Consider the following 21,071-nt stretch of genomic DNA (forward strand, 5'->3'; position numbering starts at 1 on the left):
TATCAAAATCACTTCCAAATCACTTTCAAAATATGCAGGTGTGAGGCATTTTGGAACACATCCTGTTGGCATAGTCCAGGATTTATTTGAGATTAGAAAATAGGGTCTGCTGAGGCCTCCCAGGATGTTGCCTGCAGTGCCAGCAGAGGTTATCCCGAGACTGCCAGCAGTAAGATTTCAATGGCAGAAAGTCACAGTGACTACAGAGGAGACAAAATACATCATCTGTGAAAGGCTGAAATAAATGGCATGTATTTGATGGCAAGAACTAGGCTAAGTGGTTACCTGCATTTGAAAAACAGGTATGAGGAGTATAAGAAGTCAGTTCCAGCCAAAGCCTGGGCATTTTTACTTTAGGATTTAGCTTTTTTTTTTTTTCTTTTTAAATTAAATAAAAGGCATTGCATGCTATAGAGAATGTGTATCACTGCATCCCATGGATGAACTCATATATACCCCAGCCTTGTTTGTCTATTCTATAGGAAAACTCATAGTTTTAAGTTCGGTTAGAGTCACAAATCTGGTTATTTTGGAAATGTGCCACTACAGTCCATCTTGACAAAGGCAAATTTTATGTAAAGGTGTAGAATGAGCAAGTGCAGGCTGGTTTTCAGAGGTGGATAAGGGAGGGAACCCAGAAGACAGCAGTAAAAAAAACCCAACTGGGTGTAAATGTGGAAATTTACCCTAATTCCCAGTGTTTCTGTAACACACATGAACCCTCTGGAACCACTGAGCCACTCTCTGAAACCCTTTATCTAGCGTTAGATTTTTGTCGTTTTTTAGTTTTAAATTAGAAGATGGAAGAAAGATTTGAGAAATCAGTGTAACAAGTCCTTCATGCTGCGCTGCCCAGGATTCCAGCTCTCTTTCCTCTATGCAGTCAAGTTTACCATCCTCTGAACGGAAGTGGCTAGAGATCATTGCAAAGAGGTTTTTAGTGCAAGACCCTTTACTAGAATTTTCCTTTTCTGCTGGTCCATGCAGATTCTCCAAGCATGGACAATTTGGAGTAACTGCTATTGTCTTTCTGATTATGGTGGTAAGCCACGTGAAAAGTAACTGTGAAGGTGGACAGGGGAGATGCACACTGCTCCCCCTTTCTGGCCAGCTTCTCAGTTAAGCCAGTTGAGCTCCCTCACATGGTCTTTTTTGACTCTTCAGAAGTCCTTTGCTTAGGCTTACCCTTAGGGAAGGACCCTCCAAACTATATACATTCAAGGCATCGGTTTCTTAGCTCGGAATTCAAGATGTGTGACACGTATTCATTAGTCGTATTTATTAATTATTTAGTAAGGCTGATAGGTTTGTTTTAAAAACAAACCTCAACTATGCTAATTGACTGGGCAGATTGGCACATTAGACTGCAATCGATAAACTGTAGTGGAAAGGAGCAGAGGAAGGTCCTGTCCAAGTTTATGGCTCTGTACTGACAGCTTCTCTTGGCTAGAGGATTCATACCAGAAAGGAGCAAGGAAATAGAGGTTATATGAAGTGCCATAAGGACATACGTATTTTTTTGACAATGTTGCGCATGTAGCTTTGATATTCATTTTGGATGTTAGCACTTTGTGATGCAGAAACCGTTCCCAAGATGTTCTGTTGACAGCAACGTGCACGTTGAGATCTGTTTCTGTCCTGCTGCCTCTGACTTTCCTCAACGAATTTTGTAGCCTTTCAGGTAATAACCAGCCTAGTCCTTTATCTTGGAATGATCTTTTCTCATTCCCCACAATGCAAGACTGAAGTTACCCAGTAAAGGCAAGAAACCTAGTAAAAATTTTCTAACCAAATATAAAATCTGCCTAAAAGGGTGTACTCGAATCTAACATAGCCTTTGATCCATTTGCAGGTATTTTAAATAACTGTTCTGTCTCTAAAATTAAGATTTCAAGATAAATAGCACATGATACATTTTCTTTAAAAAATTGCAATGGAAGTCTGAAATCCATGTATTGTAGTGTCATTTCCCACATCTACAGCAGGTTTTTGTTACAATGTATGCACTTGAACTGAATCATCATTGCCCAGGAACAAATTCGAACTTCGTGTTATTTGGGAGAACAGCAGGAGTCCAGCCGTATGGTAGGAGCACAATAGCATACGCCAGCTACTCCATTCTAGCTGCAGACAGGTTAATTAATATATTTCTTTGGCACCCTGATTGATTGAAATAGCACTTAAAGAGTAATTAAAATGTTTATTTCTGTTAGGAATGTCAACCAAGACGTGGAATATAGCAATTACCTATGATGGATTAGAGGAAGATGATGAAGTCTTTGAAGTAGTTCTGAACTCCCCTGTGAATGCCGTTCTTGGCACCCGGACAAAAGCTGTAGTGAAAATTTTGGACTCAAAAGGAGGTATTCTCTTTTGATCTTCATCATTAAGAAGGTGGGACAATCTTGGCTGAGTAGCTGCTTATTTTCAACCACAAGTAGTTCCTAACACTCACCTTCAGATCAAAATGCTTAATTTCTTTTTAGAGAAAACAGGCTTGACAGTTGCAGACCCTTTATACTCTCACACAGCCATATTCATCCTCTTAGGAAACACAGCATGGAGAAAGCAACAAGTACAAAATGAGGAGGGTTCAAGGAAAGAAACCACTTTTCATAACAACACGAGTTCAGTTCTCATTTATTTAAGTGGGAAAAAAATGTTTTTTACGTCCATTAGAATTTTTTTCCCAGTTATTGTAGAACAGTTGTTATACATCTCTGGAAGAGATTTATTTTCCTCTCAAAAAAAAAGAAAAAAAAAGGAACCTAACAACTAAACCCAGCTCTTAAGAAATACATTTTCTAATGCTTAACAAACGCAGTTCGTAACATTACAGCACACAGCAGTGATCACTACAGAGATTAGGCTTTTATGTCTGCATTATTATTGTGTTTTTCAGGGATCAAATGTGGTGTGCCTAAAATCACACCAAAAAGGAAGCAACTGTACAAAAATACAAATAACTAGCAAAGCAGCTGGGTCCTCTGAAACCTGAAGAGTGTTTTTTTCCTCTGGTCCTTAGTGAAACAGTATTTTAAATACCTGTGTTGCAATGAATTAGGCTTCATTTTACAAAAATTCTTTTTAAAATTTCAGATCTGTTTTCACTGTAACATTCATAATGTAAACTAGGAATTAATGGATGCAACTAGTTTGTAGGAAAAAGATTGTTCTGGATTTCTGAAGAGAAAATTGTCTGGGCGTAATGGAAGTATCACCAATATTATTTAAAGATACCTGTCTATCCATGACCAAAAAACCAGCACTTCAAACCCAATCTATGCATGAAAACAGGTATTTTCAGCAGATCCTTGACTGAAATTCTGATCTGTGGGTAGACAGATGCATTTCATATAAAAGCGTACGTACACATGTAGTAGTTGCAGTCATAGTCACAGCAAACCCTGCAAATGAGGACGACTGAATGAACAACAAATCAACGCCATCAGGGGAAAGAATCATCCAGCTTCTAATGACAAGCTATTTATGTGCCCATGTCAACGTGACCAGTTATCTGCTCACACAGTTAGAACTGACCATCTGCCATTTTTTATGCTTTCAGGTCAGTGCAGCTATTCCCATTCTTCTGGCCAAAGCAAGCAGGACTTCTCGGGGAGAGGCACGCTGTTTCCAGTTTCCTCGGGCTCCCCATCACCTCCCAGGCCTGGCAATGCTCCCTTGGAAGGGATCCCACCGCTTCCTTCCAAAGGGATGAGAGAGCACGGAGAGGACCCACGGCAGGAACACAGCTTGGCGAATCAGTCAAGGACCAGGCTGAAAGTGACTGGAAATGGCAGAATAGTAAGACATTTCTGTAATGTGGTGATGGACCAATTTGTGAAATCACTGGGATTTGATGTCTTCATTCAGTTGTCATATTTTTGTAGTGATCCTTCCTGACCGTACAATAACCATAATCTACCTGAGTTTGCTTTGAATCAGACCTGAGAACTATTTAAGAATACTAGGGAGGAAAAAAAAAATTAAAATTCCTGATTTTGAATATCTGTATATGCAAGAAAGGAAATAAAACAGAGTTGTGGGAGGAAACATGCATCGAGCAACTTCAGCAATTATGCAGTTTCTAATCTTGTCTAAATTACGGGTCAGCTAGAAGAAAGAAGTCACTAGAGCCAGGCCAATGTATAGAAGCTGTGCATCTGGTCCTGAAGTTGTGAAGCTGAAAATACTGTTAGCTTAAATAGGGAAGAGTTAATTAAAACTTGCCCATTGCTTTCCCTGCTTAAGCTACATCGGTTTAACTAGGTGGTTTAGTAACATTCTGCTATTGTGATCTTACAAGTTAATGGAAGCTGTTTATAAATACACTTGTAATATGTGATTTTTAACGGCTGTTTTCAGAGGTGATCAGTTTCCATTCTGAAAGAGAAAGAACTAAACCCAAGATACATTCTGCATGATTTGTAACCTAGGTCGTGTGGTAAATCTTGCATCAATTCTTTTTTTTTTCTATAATGCATAAATATGCCCACCTCATTCTGCTATTCTACCTTTTTCAGGTTCATCCTTCATCTGTATTTAGAAATGGAACTGATGTGGTTTTCAAAGTAAGGGTGTTACGAGTATTGTTCAGGCATTTCTGTGATTTCTTTCCGATTCTGTTCTTTCCAGGCTTATCACTGTTAATAATTCATTATGACCAATACTTTATTTTCCTATGTATCTTTCTTTTTCTTTGGTGTCACTTCCCCTTGATTTGCAACAATTTGTATTACAATGCCTTTTTTTTTTGTGGAGTTTATTTAAGAGTTGCTTGTATGGGCTAACCCTCTCTTTTCCCTCTCCTGTTCTGCCTGTGTGCATGCGATACTGTAAAATGAAGTATCATGGGATGGTATCACTCAAAATAGAGGATGACACCTCATCAGCTAAAGCAAACAAGAAGGCTCAAGTGTCAGTAATTAGCCAAGCAGAACCACAGATAAATGTCGTCTCCTCCAGGAAGACAGAAATCCCACAAGCTGATAAGGCAGAACTGGCATCTGAAGCAAGCTCAAGACATCAGGTAGGAGACCTTTTGTTTCATAGGCATTTTCACCATCTGTTTTCAGTCATGCTGTTTTCCAAAATGGTTTAACACCTCTGAGATCTGCCACCTAACCCTTCCCACTCCAAAGCTGAGTTTAACCAATACACAGACAAATTAACAACTCAGCCCTTGAAGAGTTTTCATGTCATAAAATTTTAATATAAGAGCCATTTAATCTATTTCATGTAGCTTGTTTGTTTTGTGCAATTATTTTCCTTCAAATCTTCAAATGACATTTCTCTTTCCAGGACTTTTACTCTTTTCCAAAGGCCTGTACACCAGATTTAAAGGGGCTCTTGCATTATGAAGAAAGCATTCAAAAGTTATTTCAGTGTGATGGGATAATATGGAAATTCTGGAATTCCCAAAGCAAGGTAAAAATGTCACCTTGAGTATGCACCTAAATCCGAGCTTGGAGTCTACGATGAATGAGACTCTCAAGCAAAGGACCTTCCTGTAACAACTATTGACTCATACAAGGAATAAAAGAGTTGTCCAGAGTCAAGTTTGCTGCCACCAGAAAAAAAGATTCCCAGAGACATGATAAGGGCTTGATTGCTGGGGTTGCCTTTCCTTTCTGTCACCCACAGGCGCTCCTGGACAAAGGACACAAGCACTGATGTCTTGGTGCTTGTGGCGATGTGGGCACGAGACAGTCAGTGAATGAAGTCTGAGAGAGCGAGTGGGAGTAAAATTAGCTCACTTAGGTATTCTGTAAACATACATCCCCTCCATCATGTAAGATCTCATGCTGAATTTTGTTGCCCTGCATTCCCTACACAGGCTGCAGGAGACAGAAAATGGTGTCCAAACTAATATGGTCTCTTAAGATGGTATTTGGAACTGGAACCTCATGTCACCTTTAAAGCTACTCATTATAAATGGTAGGCTTCTCTGGCAGGCATTTATTTCTTTACGTCTTTTAAACAATGCTGTAGCTTTATTGGTACACACCAAAGTTCATGTTCAATTTAATTCTGGGTAGGCCACAAGCAGCACCTCCAGCCTCCAGTCTGATTATTGGTGCACAGACTTGGATCACTATGAGCAGGAGTCTGTTTTGCCTTTTGCTCTTTTATTTTAGGAGGCAAGCACAAAGAAATGTCCCTCTGGATGGAGTCATCATGAGGGCAGCTGCTACTTCCTGGTAGTGAATCACAAGGTCACCTGGAACACCGCTGCTCGGGCTTGCAGAGAACAGTAAGAGACTTCTCCAAGTGAATGTCTTTGTTGTGCACTGCTCCTGCCCCGAACTGCATGCTGCTCTCGAGGCCATGTTCATTCAGATAAGACCCACTTTGGTTGTCCTGCACAGCTCCCCAAAACATAGAACAAGCCCTGGGATTCAGACCCTGTGGAGGACAGAAATATTATTAGTCTCATAATGTTTCAGGTGCTGATACTACCTTATTCACAATGTGAATTCCTGAAATTGTCCATCTGCAGTGAGGATGCTTTCCTAATGGGAGAGCTAGTTTGGGAGAAGGGAAATAGAGCAAAGACGCAGCCTTTCATCCTCTCTGACCCACCACTCCCTGGCTTTACCTTCACTTGATATAGTGACTGTACCATATTGCCAGCTCCTGTGTGTCTCACCATATTCTTCTGAAGATGCAGCCCTGCAGAATCTGTAACAACTCAAAAACTTTAACGTTCAGTTTAACAGTAAATATCTGACTCTTAAGGATAGATAAAAGCTAAATAATAATAGGTGTCCCAAAGTAGGAGACAAATAGGAAATCCACCAGTCTTGCTCTTTGGGGGCCTTGTTTGTGATTTTGGTTTTAGGTAGTGGTAGCTTAGGACTGGAAGAAAAGCTAGCCATGGTAACATGGAGTTTGCCCTGGAATCGCGTATGTTCTGTACCTGGTGTTGAATTCTGACCACCAGGTTGAAGACTAAGTTAAACAATAGGAGGGGGTTTAACAGACACCTCCATTACTCCATGAAATGCAAATTGAAACACGGAAGAGATGAAATAAACAGAATATATTCAAGAAGTGGTTGAAGGACATGCAGGAAACATGAAACATGGACGAGCATGCATAACAAACCTTGATTCATTCCACTCATATATGCCAGATTATGTTGTCTTGGTAACACACAAAAGGGAAGTCTTAGTACCTCCCAGGTGATGGAAGTTACTCTTTCCTAAAACATAAATGTTACCTGCTCTTGTGAGCTCACCACAAATTTCACATTGTTACTAGGTTGACTTAAAATTTCAGGTCCTGAAATGGTTTCCTACACCGGCTTTTATTTTGTTACTTATCCAAACAAAGATGTTAAGTTGTGAATATTCTAATATTTTTTTTCTGAAGGCTTCAACATTCGATTGATCCCTTGGGAAGGTTTATCACTGCTGGGAGGTGTTCCCCGTTTCATAAAACGGTGTGCTCCTGGTGACCCATATTATTTGTAGGCAGTAACTTCTTGCAGAAGGCTACGCTGTGCAATGTAGTAGTTAAACTGAATAGCAGTAAATTAATGACAGTGTTAAACGCCTACACAAAAAGTCACGGCATATCACTGAATCCACAAGTAAATGAATGATAGGGCAATGATGATTCAATTAATGTCAGACTACCATAGACTAAGGAAGCTTTATCCTGGCAACTGGAGTACTCCTGGCCTCCATCTGGAACTGATTTACAAAAGCACGACCCCAGGCACACACTTAAAAGTGGTACAAGAAGATAACTTAATAATTTTTATTTTGTGCTTTTGCCCAGTTCCCCACCGGCAATCACCATCACCGCCAATTGTGGTATTTCTGTTATTAGTATTGTCACTGTTGACATTTAAATAGCCTATATTTCCAACAAGCAAATAAAACCAGCACAGGGGTCCATCCTCATTTTTTTAATAGATCAAATAAACCTTAGATATTAAATGAAAATATTAGAATTGACTTTCAGTAAATTAGACAATTTCACTGAAAAATAAGAATCCATTTTATTACTAAAAAAGTGTCATTATTTTAAACTTTTATTCAATTTTCTTGCTACACTTTTTTATAGAACAGGAAAAAAGCACAAGCATTGTTAAAGTTGATTCATTAACAGTCTCCAACTAACCAACCTCCTAACCTCTTAGAGAAAAACACTGTTATCCTGAGATGATGGACTTGAGACCAAGCTATTCCATCAAAACAGTGCTATCAGTTTATTGCGGAAGCAACTGCTATCTGGACGTAACTATATGTACATGGGCTTATGCAAACCTGTTTGGGCTTCTAATGAGTTTCAACATACATTGCACCCATTTGTTGCAGCTGGCATATCGACCTTTTCTTCAGTTTCCATGTGCAGGGATAAAAGCAGACACAAAAATGTGCTTCTCTTGACACAAGTTGCTGTATGCCACGGTGATAACGTGGGTGGAAAACATCTCAGCTAATTGGTGTGAAAATCTTGCACCATTTCTAACCCTTCTGCAATACACTGGAGAGAAAGGTGGTTTAAGAACTCATTTCTCTAGCTTTGTTTTGTATGCATGAAGAGGCCCTTGGCAACATGAAGAGAAGCATCTGGGGGATATTACGGCTGAGTGATCCCACAGCAGCCTGATTTAGCAGCAATTTTGGTGATTTATGTTACGGTTCCTGTTTATCCCATAGGAACACGTCTCCCCCAAGGGTAAGTGCAGCCAGGCTTACTTGCGTATGAGATGGTTTCACTGCTGCCACTGAAGGGACTCTCCACTGGATGGACAGAACCCACAGTTCAATCTTTTGCTCTGTTTGTCAGATTATACCTTCATCTTCTTGAAGCTGAATATTTAATTAGAGCCTGAACATGGTCAGATTTCAGATCCTTTACTGCCAGCTTCCAGCTTTGTAAGGCAGGGGCTCTTATTTTGTTAAGTTTTTGTGTATTAGCAGCATGTGGCTTCAGTCCTTGGGAGTCGCAGGCAGAACCACATCCAAAATAATAGGTTAGATCCTGCGTGATGGCTCAGTGTTGCCTAGCACAAAGCAGGATGGACCCTGCTGCCCTCCTCTCCTAATGCTGCGCTAGTTTTGTAAGTGACTGCATTAACTTATATTACTGCTAATGACTCCAGCATAGAGATTCAGGTACCTAGAGTCACTTCAAAGGCCCAGAGTATCTTGTCTGACTTTCAACGGCCACTCTGGAAGCGCAGGGCTCCTGTAAGCTCTGCATCATGTCTGCCAGCCTCATCTGAATGTTGTGAATACCGCGAGGCGTTGTAAGCAACACCAGACACCTATTTCAAGGCACCAGGATTACTCCCTAGGTGATCAAACAAAAGCCTGGGATAAGCAGAGCCTCTCACTGACCTCCCCCTTCACTGTCAGTATGGGACATAGATTTCCTACAGTGGTTCAAATCAAATGTTCTCCTGTGCTGCGGAGACCTTAATAGCTAGTCAAGTGTGCTTTTGCTGAAGTTAAATCTATCAGAATGGTACAAAGCTCCTTTAAATGTATTTGATAATTTCATGTAAAATCAGGAAAGTCTTTGTGCTAAGTGTGTGGCATATAATACTTCAAGGTCAATGGCTACCCAAAATGTTTCCTTAGCTGGGCAACTGCTCTAAGATGATAGATGGTCTTGACGTGATAGCAAAAATTTTAAAGCACACAGGAATAATTTTGAATGGACTTATTTAGCACAGAAGTCCGTGATGTGTGGTTTGATTTGTTTGGTTTTGGTTTTGTTTTTTTTTTTTTTCTTTTTCAATAAGGCATTATGACTCCTTCTCTAGACTCATTTAAATTAGGAAGTGTTGGATTTACATAACTCGGTAAATAACATTATCTCGTCATTTCCTGTGTCTGGTGTTCTGCCTAGAGGTACAGTTAGCAATATTATTGTAAGTGGTATGTTCCTTCAGGACTGTTCTCATTTCCTTACAATACATTAAAATCCCTGACTAGGTGTAACAATTAGAACGGTTGCTCTCTCTTCAGTCATGTGTGTTTCTCAGACTGTATTTAGAAAGCACTCCTACGGAGAAAAGATTAGATAATGTTATAATTATTGCAGTGCTTTCCTTTCACAGCGCTGAGGTCTCTCCCTGGTTCTTGGATTGAAGCAAAAGCCTGGAACTGTTATTGCTCAGACCACCCCTCTATGTCATAAATGATACAGCAGTTACTGATTGTCATAAATGATATAGCAGTTACTGATACACATTGATGTTTTTTGTTTTCACATTTTCTAAAACAATTGAAACAACAGGAGTAAGCTGTGCTTACTTAAAGTAAATGACTTAGTTCCAGGGCTTTGATTGTCCTTAAGCAGAAGCCAGAAAAAATGCCGTATTTTTGTTCTTGCTCATCTAGTAGTGATACCACAGAGACTGCTGCCCAAATCTCTTCTGAGCTCCAGGTTTGGTCACTGGCCAACCACAGTGGCCAGTGAGGGGGAATGGCATCCTGCCGCGGAATCAGTTGCCCTGGGAGGACACTCTGAATTAACTGAGCCTGCTTTCCTGGGCCTTTTGTCTGACGAAGAAGATGGAGTACAAAACTTTCTGAGAGCTTTTGTCAGTGTAACAGCTTTGTTCCTTGTTCACTGCAGATTTGGTAGGTGGGCCCAGAGGTGTGGAAGCATGTCACCCTGGGGACATACAGGCACCAACACCATGCATGAAACTTCACCCTGATGAGAAGCACAGTCAGAGCCTCTGCTGGGAGCTTCCCTGGTGAAGTTTTGGGAGCCTGTACCATAAGCAGGCCCACAATCCTGACCCTGACGAGACACCTGCTAACTACTTTGCGCTGGGACACTCTGCATTTGTAGAGCCATGATTGGTGTTTCTGAGGCCATCCTGACACACCTCTGCCTGAGGGGAGTGTACACAGATGTCAATGGCACCCTCTACACTTTGGCAGCCCCTGAACTTCGGGGGTCCTTGGTGGGACCTACGTTGCTGTGCAGTGGTTGGTCTAGGGCAGCCATGATCACACCGACCGTGAGGGCTAGCACCCAGCTGTCCTGCGGGCCTGGCGTGCAAAGCGGAGCAGAGGGCGAAGCCACTGCTGCTTTTGTTGACTTCAGGGGTAATGGAGGAGGCCTTTCCATCAGGAGCCTCCCATCAGCATTACAGTGAATCTGTTCCATGCCATGCCCCTGTTTGCCTGGATTAAGGAATTGTCCAGATTTTGTGCAGTAGGGACTGTGGGCTATTGTGGGCTACTACTCTGAATTCCTCCTGATGTAAAATTTGCCTGCTTCCCTATCTTGTGTGGTGTTATGATATGGATTCCATGGGATCAGTACTGTTAGAAGAGATACAAGGCAGGAAACAGGCAAGGAGCTCCAGGCATGGGTCTCTAACTGGGCAGTAGGGCTGGTGGTGGGCTTGCACCCCAAGATCTGGTCATGGTCTCTGTAGTGGATTCAAGTCTGCCATGCCACCCTTGATATCTGGTTGTTGTCCCAGCTCTTAAAGAAGACAGTCTTTATCTCCTTTGGAGCAATACCAGTCTTCTGTCTCTGTTATCTGGCAACAGTCATGAAATCAGCAAAATCATCATAATGCCATTGATTGTGCACTAGCAGCCCAGAAGGCCAGTCGCATACTGGCCTGCATCAAAAGAACCGTGGCCAGCAGATCCAGAGAGGTGATTCTCCCCCTCTACTCTGCTCTCGTGACACCCCACCTGGAGTACTGTCTCCAGCTGTGGAGCCCTCAGCACAAGAAGGATATGGACCTGTTGGAGCAGGTCCAGGGGAGGGCCACGAAGATGATCAGAGGGCTGGAGCACCTATGCTATGAAGAAGGGCTGAGAGAGTTGGGGTTGTTCAGCCTGGAGAAGCGCTGTTTGCAAGGGCATGTAGCGATAGGACGAGGGGCAATGGTTTTAAACTACAGCAGGGTAGGTTTAGATTAGACATTAGGAAGAAGTTCTTTACACTGAGGGTGGTGAGACACTGGCACAGGTTGCCCAGAGAGGTGGTGGAGGCCCCATCCCTGGAGACATTCAAGGCCAGGCTTGATGAGGCTCTGAGCAACCTGATCTAGTTGAAGATGTCCCTGCTTACTGCAGGGGGGTTGGACTAGATGACCTTTAAAGGTCCCTTCCAACCCAACACATTCTATGATTCTATGATTATTTTGCTGCTAGAAAAGTTTTTGCTCCCTTAAAACATATTTTGATGAGCAGTGTTGTTTGCTTGGGCGCCATCGCCCAGGATGTTGGGGGAGGCTGTAGGGGTTGGGATCACTGTTAGACTGAGTGGCAGAAATATGGGACAACAGAAATGACAGAGGCTCAGCATCGCAGGGAAGGCAACAGCAGGTGTGTGACATGGTATCAAGGCAGGCAAAAAGATGGATAAATAAGAAAGTGAAGCCACTGATGTCTGATACTTCCTGGCAAATGTGAAGGACTCCATTTGTCTCTCAATGCTTCAGGATTTAGCCTGATCTCTAAATGCCTTAAGAGCAGGCTGGTGGTGCTTGCATGCGTGGTACTAGTTGGAAGACTCCACAGTTTGTACTGTGGAGTACAGACACAGAGCAGAGCTTATACACTGGCTTCATCCTGAAATAGTCTGGTTAATACAGACCACAGCTGCTCTCTGATCAGAACTAAAGCGTAGTCATGGCAGACCTTACCTCTCAGAACTACATTACCACTCTAAGCCAGACCACCTAAATTACATGCACTTAGTACTGTTTTGAAACATGGCCAAGATTTTAACTGTATTATTCAAAGCTTTAGTTTTGTGAAAACATGATTTTAAAAAGATACAGTCTGCTCTACTACCAAATGAGCGAAGCTGTATCTTTCCGTAGCCCGGATTTTAGTGTGGGCAGATTATTATTTCAAGGAAAGGAATGTATCAATGATTGTGTCAATGGTTTAAAACACAGTTTGCGAGTATGAGATACACGTTTCCTGTATACTCTTCTTTGCCCAGCTGATTTAATTTTTCTGGTAGAAGAATCAGACTAGGACTTTGGTTCTTCTCCAAGTAATCCAGAATTTTAAGACTTTATCTTCCTGTAATTATTCTTGCATGCCAGTAAGTAGTGGTTTTCCAGTAGAACGGTAGTTACATGCTTTATACTAGAATCAGTGCCCCTTGTTGATAAGTTGATGGGAGATGTCTGTCACTCTGTGAAATGCTAATTACTGTGTTCTCTCTCCTTGAGCCTAGATACCTGGGGAGTCTAGCAAGTGTGGCTAATGAACAACACATGCAGTGGCTGTGGGACTTCAGTGGGAGGAAGCCCTTTTGGATAGGTAAGTACATCAGCTGCCTGTGCCCTCCGAGGATTAGAGTTCCTGTGGACCCTGGAAAGCAGAAACTGCTGCAGCAGTTCCAGCCCAGTTTTCAAATGTTGCATTGTCCTCAAGTTTCTGCTGCTTTTATTATTTCAGAGCAAGGCACAAAGCTGAAAGCTGTAATTTAGATGGCTAATTTTATAAGTTTTTATCAAAAAGAGGAGTTTATCATGTTTATTGGTGGGTTGTTTCTGCCTTGCAACCTTTCCTATTTTAATACTAGCTGGGAGAATAATTTCTGGTGGAGCTCCTACTCTTTTGTTTACCTCATCTTTCTTTTGACTGTTACTTTATTTATCTCTAATTTACCCTTTTTTTAACTTAAAATAATTATTTATGTTTACTGCTAATTTAATGGTGTTGTATCAGAAAGCTTGTGTATTAACTAGATGATTAGGTAAAGAAGATTTCATCACATTATTTTAGATTCAGCTATTTCTTATTATGCACTTTTTACTTCATAAGAAATGGAAAGAACTCAGACAGGCCTTCTCTGTGCCTCCTGATCCCTTTCTGTGAATGACTGCCTTAGCTCATGGACCAGTGCTATTGCTTTCTTCTAACTCATCTTGTTTCTGATATCCTGTCCACGTTTTAGGTTCTTCTTCCCAATTGTGAGCTGCCATTTTCAACTCTTAGTAATTTTCTGTGATGGATTTACTAGCTATACTAAATTAACTTTAAAAACTACAGTTAGTTTGAGATCATATTTAATGGTATCACGATTGTGTTAACCTGAGAGAAATAAACTCCTCTGATAAGAATAAAGACTACAAGACCATTGTGCCTATTTTCTGATCTTGGTCTCTTCTAACTAAAAAGACAGGTCATGTCTGGAAATACGCCACCCATGTTGGTCTTAGTAACTCAGAGGCTAAGTGAAAAGACATGATTTAGTTTGTATTAGTTAACACAACCTAATCTTACAACTGTTAATTCCAACAGTGTAAACAAGGTATACAAAGATCTGCAGGAATTTATTTTTGAAGAAATCTGAAGGCATCTGAGGCTGCCCAGACTTGAATACAACATTCTGCTTGGCATCTTAGGTATCAAAAGGGAAACCTGGGAGGTGATAGACATGCATTAGATGGAAAGAGAGAAAACATTTTAGATCAGCAATAATGAGGAAAAGTATATTTTCCCTTATTCAGATGGCATTAATTGCCTTATGAAATATTAATTTGTATTTCACTTGTATTCTTACAGATGGGTTTTTTCTCTCAGCACAATATTGTATGCATTTTTTAACAAAGGGATATGTAACATGCTTCTTTTGGCATCAGGCTCCAGAGACGATAAACATTACTGATTTGGTCTTACCGATTTCACACAGGCTTGAATGACCAAGTCAATCCGGGACATTGGGAGTGGAATGGAGGAGAACCTGTAACCTACATAAACTGGAGAAGAGGCTCCTACCGCTTCCCAAAGAGAGGCAGAAATTGCGTATTGGTGCAGAAGCGAGGAAAATGGCAAGCAACTGACTGCAGGAAGGTCAAACGGAACAGCTATATATGTTCAAGAAAGCTGTAAAGAATGGAGGATCTCTGTGAAAGCAGTGGACGTTCATGTTTCAGTTTTATTTATCTGCAGACGTGTGAGGGTACACAGTTAGAAAACGCTCCTAATTATCAGGAAGGTTTATTCTATATGATGCCAGAGGTGCAAAAGCACTGGACTCCAACCAAGGAACAGAGGTCAGTTGCAAAGATTAAGTCCAGGTTAATGTTGTGAACTCTTCCCAAAGACTTAGATCTGTCACATGCTCCTATGTATTTTTACACCAAAGAGCGAGGCCTAAAGGCTTTCATCACATTTCTGTGTAAAAGTACCTTTTAAAAAAATAATAATTAGGTAGCATATCAGTTGATTCTCTTTGCTCTTCAGAGGGGTTGTGAGTTGGCTGTTGCTTTAATTCGTTTGCAATAAAAACTGCAGTTTTACCCTGCAGTCACAAAAAGAGGAAGACTGCTTGGGGTGGAAATGAGGGCAAACTCTTGATGACTGAAAACAGGTCCTCTTGGGTGAGGAGGGGAGGGACATTACATCAGGAGACTGGGGCTTCTCTGGGGGATGCCCTAGTACAAAAATAAGAACGGCAGGATTTAGTGACAGAGTACTAAGAGGAGCAAAGCCTTGTTTTTCTTTTTCTACCTCCCAAGGCCAGCTCCAGATCCTAGTGGGTCTGCTCACACAGAGCTGCATGTTGTTTCGCATTCCTACCCAAAATTGTTCAATGTTTTTTTGGAGTTGCAGGATGGTGCTGTAATTTTTTAGTGTAATTAAATAACGGGACCTCTGTAAATCTAATGCTATATCAAAGGATGATTTCCACAAAAAAAAATTAATACTGAAGGTTAATCCTAGAATATTATCTTGGGATATTCAGTGATACATGAACATCAATAGGATTTATATGTGTGTATAAACCAATGTAATCGTGAGACATATTTTGTACTAAAGCAGCTATGGCTTTTGAAAAGTATTAATCTAAGTCCTTATTAGGGATTTGCGGTTTTTAAAAATAATAATAAAAAATCCAGATTTAGTTCTGAGAAAAGCTTAAAAATCAGCATTTAGTAGGAAAAACCAGCTGCCCATAACTTAATTTGGACTTGCTTTAAACATATGCAGTTGTGGTGTTACCGTTTCGTAATATTACAGTAAATTTATATTTGACCTGTCAAAAATCTTTCTTTAGGACCTTCTTACTGACGGCCTTAAAACTAAAAAAAGAAACAAGCCATAAGCTTCCCCCACCAAAAAAAAATAAAATTAAAGCTCCTCTCAAATCCTCCCTCTGCCCATGATGAGTGTGTGACAGTTGGTGTGGCACTGCGTAGGGTGAATGTGCCCTGTACCTTACGAGCCCTCACCCCCACCCCATCTGCCTGCCTGCTGTCAGCGGCTGATTCTCCCCTTGTCCCCTGTCCTCTGGATCAATTGCATCTGTACACTATTCCACCCTTCTGGATGGAAAAAAACCCTCCTTCTGGGGTTCCTCGCAGCAATTCCTCAGTCCTGTGAGGGACAGGTGCAGCAGAATCACCTCTCCTCTCCGGGCTGAGAGATGCTGTTGCAGGGATTATTCATCTCTCCTCCTTGCCTTTGGCATGCGTGGGTTATTTATCCTTCCTCCTTGCCTGTGACATGTTAAATGAATATGCATGTGAGTAGCTGGACAGTCTTTATGTATAGGAAAGGACTGTTGCAGATAAGAACGAGTGCACTGCAAAATTAGAGGAAAAATACTGTGGACAGTACTTCATCACCCTTATTATTGGTATTAACAGATAGAGACAAAAATATCTCCAGGATTTCTTTTTTTTTTTTTTTTTTGTCATGGTACTCTTTATGCCAAGCTTCTAGACATTTTTGCTAGACACTAACGCTTTTGCTTAAGAAGTTTTCTAGATCAACATCTAGCTAGATAGGCTAATTGTTTCAAGAATTCCCCAAACTAAGTACCTCTGAGTACTCATCTAGCCCTGTTTTTACTTCTGATAGTTTTCACTGGAAAAAAAAAAAAAGAAAGAAAATGGATCTATAAAAGCTCTCTTGGGATCTCTTGCTGTTGTCTTCTGGAATTCCAGGGAAAATTGACTAAGAGAGCTTGTTTAGACATAAACATAAACTTTTATTTCTTTAGGGCCTTCTTTTTATAAAAAAATGCAGAATTTATTGGTGCTATCTTGATAAAACCTGTTGAGATTATTTAAATACCTCTCTTAATTATTTAATAAATGAATGACATCAACAGAGAGGGAATTTTGACCAAGGTGCTTGTTACTTGATCAGTAACTAATAAATGATTCATGCCTCGTCTGAGACAACAGTGATCTCAGAAGCTTGCTTTCGTGAGAAGAGGGGAGAAATTCCCTTTTCTGTATCTCACTTGAACTACTTTAAAGTGATTGAAGAGTATGGAGATTTCAGCACACAATAGACTGTTAGTTGTGCGAACTGTGTGTGTTTACTCTTTTCATTGAATCTAATACTATACGTTAATGAAGCTAAAATTCTTACATTGCAGTGCGAGGATATTTCTGCCCTGAAAGGCTGCTGAATTTTTTTTTAATACAATGAACTGTTCCAAACATATATTCATAATTTTTAATGTGTCTGTCATTAAAAATGAAGTATTTTTTTACAGATTTTTACAGCTTTTATTAGAATACTGGAGTTCAAAGAATGCGACATACTCCAATCAGGGAAAGCACAAATAAATCACTATTTCTGTTGTCATAGGAAGTTGTTGTCTTTAAGAGGTTTAGTAAAGAAGAGGCCTAAAATCCTGAGAAGTCATAGGGAATTTCTCCAGTCTTCAATACTTTTGAATTAGACTCTGAGTAAAGCCAGGGGAAAATCAGTATTCAGAGGATCAGCATCAGCAGGGGAATTTGAAGAGGCTGAAAGTAAGAACAAGGAGCATGTAAATTCTGGTGTTCACCTATGGATGTTACACTTTCTGGATAAACAGACGATTTATTCCACCTGAACTATCCATATGCCTTTTAAGAGCAACAGAACCAAGATGCAATAACTCAGTAAAAAGAACCCAGTGGTTAGCCTAGATTTCTATAAAAGCGTGGGCAACATAACTTCTTTGTGTGCCTGTCACTTTTAACCACCGTCTTTCCCTGCAAAGTACCTTTTGACCTATTTGAAACAAATTTGACAGAGAAATAATTGCCTGAAAGGCAAAAGTTATGAAAAAAATGATAGGCAACTGGCCACAGGAGCACTTCTTCCAAACCAAAATACTCAAGAACATTTGTGTTGTTATTAACTTCATGGACGTCAAGTGTTTAATCTGAAAAAAATCAGAAAAGTTTTCCACATCTCTTTTGTACTCACTGAAACTCACTGAATGCCTTGAAGTCTTTATTCACTCATTCTAAAATTATAGTAATAGCTTTGAGAGAATTATATATATAATTCAGTGAATACTGTGATTCTACATTATTTACATCACAAGACTGGTGCTATTGTAATGCTTGTATTCAGAACACTATGTATATTGTTATTCCTAGCTTTGTAATATGTGTTAATACAAAACTGAAATGTATTTTGGTAAATACATATTTCTTCAGTTTCATAATCTCACAAAAGCTTTTTTTCTAGTGATAAAAACCATAATGTTGGGTATAGTAGAAATGTACTTATAGTGAAGCATAATATACCTGCTGTTTACTGTATGCAGTTTCTGAATTCTGTTTCTTCTTCTGCATGAGCCTGTTCCTGAATTAATACTATAAGGACATTTGCATTGTTAGCAAACCATTTTTAAAAGAGAAAACATTTTATTTTGAGAAGTAAATTTAAGAAAAGTTACAGATCTGCAAAACAGATATACAAGAAGAAGAATGAATTCAAGAAAGACTGTCAGTCCATAAAACCGAATTTTAATATGACTCTTGATTTAAAGCAGAATGTGAGAAAACAGTCATTGTCCCTCAGTAACCTCAGTCATAGTCGTGGAAGAGATGCAGGTCAGTTCTCCTTTCTTATTACCTTTAAGAAGCTGTGCTGATTGTAATATGGAGACCTCTGCTACTCTAATTCCATTGCTTAACTACCATCCTCTACATTAGCAGTATAAAGTTAAAAAACAAGAACTCAGTAGGATTAGTTTATTTTTATAGTGTTGAGATAATGTATTTTTTTTTGGTCTGAAGTAGTCCTAATGAATAGGAATCTGAAGTACTGGATATAGGCACAGGAAGCAAAAATATATAATTTTATTCACATAGATGAAATTTTCAGGTAAGTCTAAATGTATTTTTTACTTTAATAAAAGAAGCTTTATCTGCATCTTCTTTCTTGGATTACACTACAACATTTCCTTAGTGTTGTCAAACTCTTCAGTGAATCACCACTGCTCTCTCAAATTATTCAGGGCGATCTAAGAAACAGGTGTCTTTATGAAGATTGAAATGCCTCTTTGCCCAGACTGTCTCCCCTGGCTCACTGTCCCACAGTTTAACAAGCTGAAGCAGTCAAGCACATAACCAACACAGCTCCTCAGGCTGGGTCTGGAATTGGGTACACTCTCAATTAGGCAGTACATATGTGCCAGTACCATTCAGGAGATGTATCAGGAGGTGGACACCCGTCCAAAATCTACCAGCCTGAGAATTATAATAGAGAGAAAACCATCCACTGCGTCGTGTGTTCATACCTACATCCACGAGAACATGGGCCAATACACATGAAGGGACACTTAACTCTACCCTGCTGGACACGCACTCCCAAATATTTTCGAGTGTGAGCATCTACATTTTGGCAGCAATTTGAAACTTAAGACTCCAGTTCTGCTGCTACAGCACAGAGAAAAGAAACAGAGAAATGTGAACAGGAAGGTATAAATGAGTGAAGAAAGAAACAATGCAAGAGAAGTCTTGAAAGTGAATAGTGAAGGGGGGGATTAATGATGTACAGTATCTAATGTTGAAAGTACAAAACTAAACAGATTTATTGTCTGTTCTTTCATATCATACCTTGTAAAAAGCCTTTTGGTTTCATAATTATAACTTTCCCACGAGGCCTGTATGTGATCTGTTTCCCCAAAACTCAGTAAAACAAAGACCACAGATGGCTTTCTTTGATAAGTACAATAATTGGAGAATAAACTGCATAGTGCTAATTCATTAGTTCTGAGGTCTTCACATGGGTTCTGTAAAAGATATATCTGGATACAAGTTTGTCTACATAGGATGTGTGTTGAAAATGATAGGATATTGAATTGGGCTGTAATATATAAAATCCATTTTAATGATTTAATCATCAATCATGCTATGATGAGACTATTTAGCTCAACAGAAGGCAAGTAATTCAAGCACTGCCTAAGAATTATTTTTAGGCATCAACTGGCAGTGTAACTAATTACTCAGTTTATGTCCATAATGACTGAATAAACTATGGATCTGAAACAAATGAATAATACCACTTTGCATTTGCATAGCACTTGTCATCTGTAGACCTGACAGTTTTAAAAGGATGGGCAAACATTCACGGTGACTATTTCTAGTGAAAACAGAATGTCCCAAATAAATTGCTACTATGAAGGCAAATCAAAGCCTGCATGAAAGACACCGCTGCGTTTAGCCACAAGATTTAACAACCAAAATACAGTGAAAACATGTGCTATGCTTATATGAAAGGGTAATCAGGCAGGAAAACAAGTTTTTATAAAAGATAAAGCATTGCTTTTTGTAGAAATCTGAGATTAGCTGTATTTGGGACATAATGATGATGTGCCCAGTCCAATCTGTTGTCAATTATTAGTCTATGCAGTTGATGTCACCACAAAGAGACTCACGAATACTTACTATTTTTAACATCCGAATGATTCTCCAAACTCGCTCTCTGAGCTGGGATGCCTTCCTGTGATGCAGGCAGGCTCCTGGCTGAGCTGAGAGGCTGAGGATAGATCTGCTACCTGTGCACGGTGATACAGGCAGCAGGCTCCAAAAAAGATTTAGACTGCGTGTAAATACAGAACAAACTGTGCCCAGATGTAACAGGTCCCATTTCTTACCAACTTGTCTCTTGGAAGAGAAGAGAGCTCTGGTTTCCGCCTTTGGGTGGCAGAGTGACTTGTGGAGTGAGTTGCTGACACCGCTTTGCTTTAGCCTCCTTTCCTCCTTCTGTAAATTATATTACATGCTTTTACATCTCAAGCCCTGTAGGGCAGGCCTTTTTTCTTGCTGTACGTTAGAGGATAAAACTGTACATACCATGAATGGA

At 40.1% G+C, this 21,071-nt stretch overlaps 1 protein-coding gene across 5 annotated transcripts in view; it reads left to right on the forward strand.

The window, feature by feature from the left end:
- The window catches only part of FREM1 (FRAS1 related extracellular matrix 1), a 78,243-nt gene extending 59,120 nt beyond the window's left edge, over positions 1–19,123 (forward strand). For 4 of the 5 annotated variants that reach the window (XM_054186531.1, XM_054186530.1, XM_054186532.1 and 1 more), the window contains 8 exons: positions 2,214–2,363; positions 3,566–3,804; positions 4,524–4,571; positions 4,847–5,029; positions 5,302–5,427; positions 6,138–6,253; positions 13,192–13,277; positions 14,656–19,123. In XM_054186531.1, the coding sequence (XP_054042506.1) occupies positions 2,214–2,363; positions 3,566–3,804; positions 4,524–4,571; positions 4,847–5,029; positions 5,302–5,427; positions 6,138–6,253; positions 13,192–13,277; positions 14,656–14,855 (1,148 nt within the window). In that variant the 3' untranslated portion in view covers positions 14,856–19,123. Of the gene's footprint in view, positions 1–2,213; positions 2,364–3,565; positions 3,805–4,523; positions 4,572–4,846; positions 5,030–5,301; positions 5,428–6,137; positions 6,254–13,186; positions 13,278–14,655 lie in introns of all 5 variants that reach the window. The other variant, XR_008463898.1, reaches the window with a different exon arrangement.
- Positions 19,124–21,071: the final 1,948 nt, after the last annotated feature.

Source organism: Rissa tridactyla, chromosome Z (assembly GCF_028500815.1).
Source record: "Rissa tridactyla isolate bRisTri1 chromosome Z, bRisTri1.patW.cur.20221130, whole genome shotgun sequence".
NCBI classification, from domain to species: Eukaryota; Metazoa; Chordata; class Aves; order Charadriiformes; family Laridae; genus Rissa; species Rissa tridactyla.